Source organism: Triticum aestivum, chromosome 1A (genome assembly GCF_018294505.1).
Source record: "Triticum aestivum cultivar Chinese Spring chromosome 1A, IWGSC CS RefSeq v2.1, whole genome shotgun sequence".
NCBI classification, from domain to species: Eukaryota; Viridiplantae; Streptophyta; class Magnoliopsida; order Poales; family Poaceae; genus Triticum; species Triticum aestivum.
This window is the reverse complement of record NC_057794.1, coordinates 569564507-569568268: the sequence shown is the minus strand read 5'-3', so window position 1 is coordinate 569568268 and position 3762 is coordinate 569564507. Positions and strand designations below refer to the sequence as shown.

General features: G+C 60.5%; 1 protein-coding gene across 1 annotated transcript; it reads left to right on the top strand.

Annotated features, from left to right (window-relative positions):
- The first annotated feature begins 231 nt into the window (after nucleotides 1-231).
- On the top strand, nucleotides 232-3388 carry LOC123068595 (uncharacterized). Its single transcript, XM_044491207.1, has one exon. The coding sequence runs from the start codon at nucleotides 583-585 to the stop codon at nucleotides 3127-3129; it is 2547 nt and encodes an 848-aa protein (XP_044347142.1). The 5' UTR covers nucleotides 232-582; the 3' UTR covers nucleotides 3130-3388.
- Nucleotides 3389-3762: the final 374 nt, after the last annotated feature.

Here is a 3762-nt window from a genome sequence, read left to right as displayed (position 1 = left end):
CGTACGTACGTACGTACGTACAGTGTCCTTGGTCTTTGCCGATACATACATACATACATACGTACATTGATACATACACATACCCTGGTCCGTGGTACGTCCACACCACGGCCACGCACATGCGCGCCGGGCCAGCCCGCCAGCCCGCCAGCCACCGCTCGCCGGAGCAGCCGCAAAAACATGGACCCCTCCACCCCACTCCCCGGAGTCCCCGCCACCTCCACCTCCACCTCCACCTCCACCTACCGCCAGCTCGAGCAAACCCTACACACCCCTCCCCTCCCGATCTCCATTACCCCATCATCCTCATCATCCTCGTCTCCATTACACCCATCATGACTGATTGCCGCTGCTGCTAAGCACCACGGTTAACGAGGCAAGCCCAGCTCGAGCAGAGCAGAGCTCACTCCCAAACCCTACTGCGGCAGCTCACTTATTTGCAAGCGAGCTCCCCACTGCCTGCCTCACTCCCCAATCCTCATAGTAAACAATAGGAATAATAAATTCGAGGAGGAAAAAAACAAGGCGAGGTCACAGGCTCGGCTCGCGCATCTCTCCTTGTGCTGCCCCCTCGCGCGCCTGATGCGCCGCAAGAAGCACTTGGACCGCGCTGGCGGCGGCGGCGGCGGCGGCGGCACCGAGCTCTTCATCTGCTTCACCTCCCGCCCCTCCGCCTCCGGCCTCCGCCCCTCCGCATCCTCCAAGGCTTTCAGCCCCGGCCGCACCGCCGCCGGCGCCGGAGGAGCGAGCGGAGCTGGTTCTGGCGGTGCTGCCGACGCGGCGCCGGCCGCGCTGCTGCGCCCGTCGCTGAGCAGGCGGCTGAGGAACAGCGGGAGCCTCAAGGGCGGCCAGTCGCCCATGTTCCCGCCGGGCACGGCGTCGGGGGGCCGGCGCGGGCGGGGCGGGATGGAGCCCGCCGAGCCCTCCTCGCCCAAGGTCACCTGCATCGGTCAGGTCCGGGTCAAGGGCGGCAAGCGCAAGCCCAAGCACGCCTCCTCCTCCGCCGCCGCCGCGCTGCGCTCGCGCTCCAGGCGCGGCGGCGGCCTGTCCGGCTCCGAGGCCAGCTTCCGCCGCGGGGCGGACGACCGGGACGCCGCCCTCCACCCCGGCGCCAAGAACCAGGGCTGGGTCTACCAGATCCCGGTCAACATCTGCGAGGCGCTCAAGACCTTCGGCTCCTGCGGCGGCCGCTCCCTCTGCTCGCCGTCCCGGGAGCGTGGTGGGGGCGCGCCGCGCTCCGGTGCCGCGGGAGACAAGAAGCGCCGCCGCGCCCCGGCCGGCGGCAGCTGGCTCTGCGGCGCCGCCGTCGCGCGGTGCCTCCTGGCGATCCAGGAGGAGGAGGACGACGTCGGGAAGGGCTCCGCCGTCGGGCCCGCCGACGAGGCCCGGGAGTCGCAGGTGGGGCTCGTGATGCAGGGCTGGGACGTGGAGGACGACTACGAAGAGGAGGACGAGACGCGCGTCGTCGTCGGCGAGGTGGAGGTGGAGAAGGAAGATGAGATCTTGCTGGTTGGAGGCAAGGAGGAGGAGGGGAGGGTCAGCGTCTGCATCCCGCCCAGGAACGCCCTCCTGCTGATGCGCTGCAGATCCGACCCCGTGCGCATGGCGGAGCTCGCCACCCGCTTCTGGGGTTCCCCTGCGGCGGCCACTGCCAGCGTCGGCCAGGTCGACAATGAAGGGGGCGTCAGCGGCGTCCAGGAAGAAGAAAAAGAGGAAGGCCATGCCAATTTGGAAAAGGAATGTGAAGAGGAAGCTCGGAATTCAGCGGTTTCCGCCGACGGCGAGGTATGCCGCGAGCGCGGCGTGGTTGAAGATGACGGCGGCGAGGCAGGGGATGCTGGTCAACCGGAGTCTGAAGACGAGAGCTCCAAGCGTGGAGATATCGGGGAAGAAGAGAATGATGGAGGCTCCAGAGGAGATGCAGAGGAGAAGGATGAGCCTGTGGAGGCTCAAATTGTTCGCAAGGACGTAGGCTTGGAGGTTGAAGCTGCTAAGAGCGAGAGCCAAGCACCGGCAATGGTGGAGGCTGTGGCAGACACCAAGGAGGATGCTGATGCTCCAAGAATGGAGGAAGAGGTGAAGGGCAGGAGGTCAGTCAGCAGCTGCTCCCCATCCACAGCACTGAAGGAGGACCGCAAATTGCGGCGGCTGGGCAGCACCAGGAGGCGCGTTTCCACCAGCAGCAGGGCCTCCTCGAGCAGCGATCGTGTTGACAGGCGGCACAGCTTCTCCGCCGAAATGGAGGCGCGGCGATCGAGCTTCTCGAGCTTGAAGGACTCGAGGAGGGCAAGCTTCTCCATCGACAGGGATGGCCGGAGGTGGAGCTTCACCATTGAGCAGGAGCACCTCGTCGCGGAGCCCAAGGTTTTGATGGCGTCCAGGAAGGGGAAGAAAAATTCGTCTGAGGCCGAGTCGGAGAAGGACTGCCCTGTTCTTGTTGCTGCACCGAACAGTGTGGAGGAAGCCCAGGAGTGCAATGAGGATGGAAAGGAAGAGGCCACAAATGATGATGCTGAGGAAGATGGAACAACAGCACAATGTGGCGAGATTAACACGGAGGCTGAGAAGGTTGAGACCGGAGTCGATGAGGAAAAAACCGTTGAGGTGAAGCAGGAACAGAGGAAGAAGAGCGGCGAGCTGCCGGATTGCCTCCTGATGATGATGTGTGAGCCCAAGCTCTCCATGGAGGTCTCCAAGGAGACATGGGTGTGCAGCACCGATTTCGTCCATTGGAAGTCTCACCAGGGTCAGAATCGCCGCCAACAGAAGGCGGCTGCTACCGGCAGCAATGCTGCTGCGTCAGAGGAGACGAAGGATGATTTAAGCAATGCTCCGGACGACACCGGTGTCGCGAAGGATACAGAAGAGAGCACCGTAGTGCAAGCACCGGCGAACCCCGCGTCTATGCCACCCCAGGCCGCCCCGAAGCCACCACTGAAGCCAGCAGTGGAGCAGAAGCTCAAGCTAGAGCTGCCGAAGGTCGCTGCCAGCGTGGTGGCGTACGCGCCGCTCGTCCTGAAGCGATGCAAGTCCGAGCCGCTGCGGTCGTCTGCGCGGCTGGCGCCCGACACGTGCTTCTGGAAGGAGGACCGGCACCGGCCCCTCAACGCCACCGGGATCGGCTTCTGATCCCGGACAAGCAAGCTGGTACGCCCGCTTTAGCTAGCTAGTTAGTGACCACCCCACGTTTCTATAAGCTTTGTTCTGTAATAACTGTAGTGAGCTTTGTTGTTATGTAATTGTAGTGAGCTTGTTTTTCCATGCTTGGTACGTGCTGTTAGTTATGTGATGGATATTAAGCAAGTTACATGAGATGAGAATAGATTAGGGAGGACTATGTGTAAAAATCTCTGAGGTTTGCTTTGCTTTGCTTTGTTCGGTGTGCTAATTTCCTTTCCCCGTTGTGATGGATGATGTTTGCGCATTACCTAAAAAAAACATGATTGTGGTTTAAGGGTTGTTGTGCCAATCTACATCTTGCATCTGCATGCTTTTCTGATAATGTTTGCATATAAGATAAGAAGGTTATCCTGTCCTTGAAGACAAGATATGGAAATGCTTTCTTTTCCTTGCAAAAAGCAATCTGGGAGCATATTGTGTATGCAATCATTCAGGTTAATGGTTTTGCATGACCGGTGCAAAAACCATGCAACCAGAGGAGGATCTTTTCCTTGGTTGCTTGTGCCTGTATGATGGTGACACCTCAATTGTTTTGTTGGTTGGTTGTAGGTGGAATTTTACAGTGCCCTGAAATTATACATT

Bases quoted from the DNA above. Each gene is read 5' to 3' on its own strand.
- LOC123068595 (XM_044491207.1), top strand. From the start codon at position 583: ATGCGCCGCAAGAAGCACTTGGACCGCGCTGGCGGCGGCGGCGGCGGC.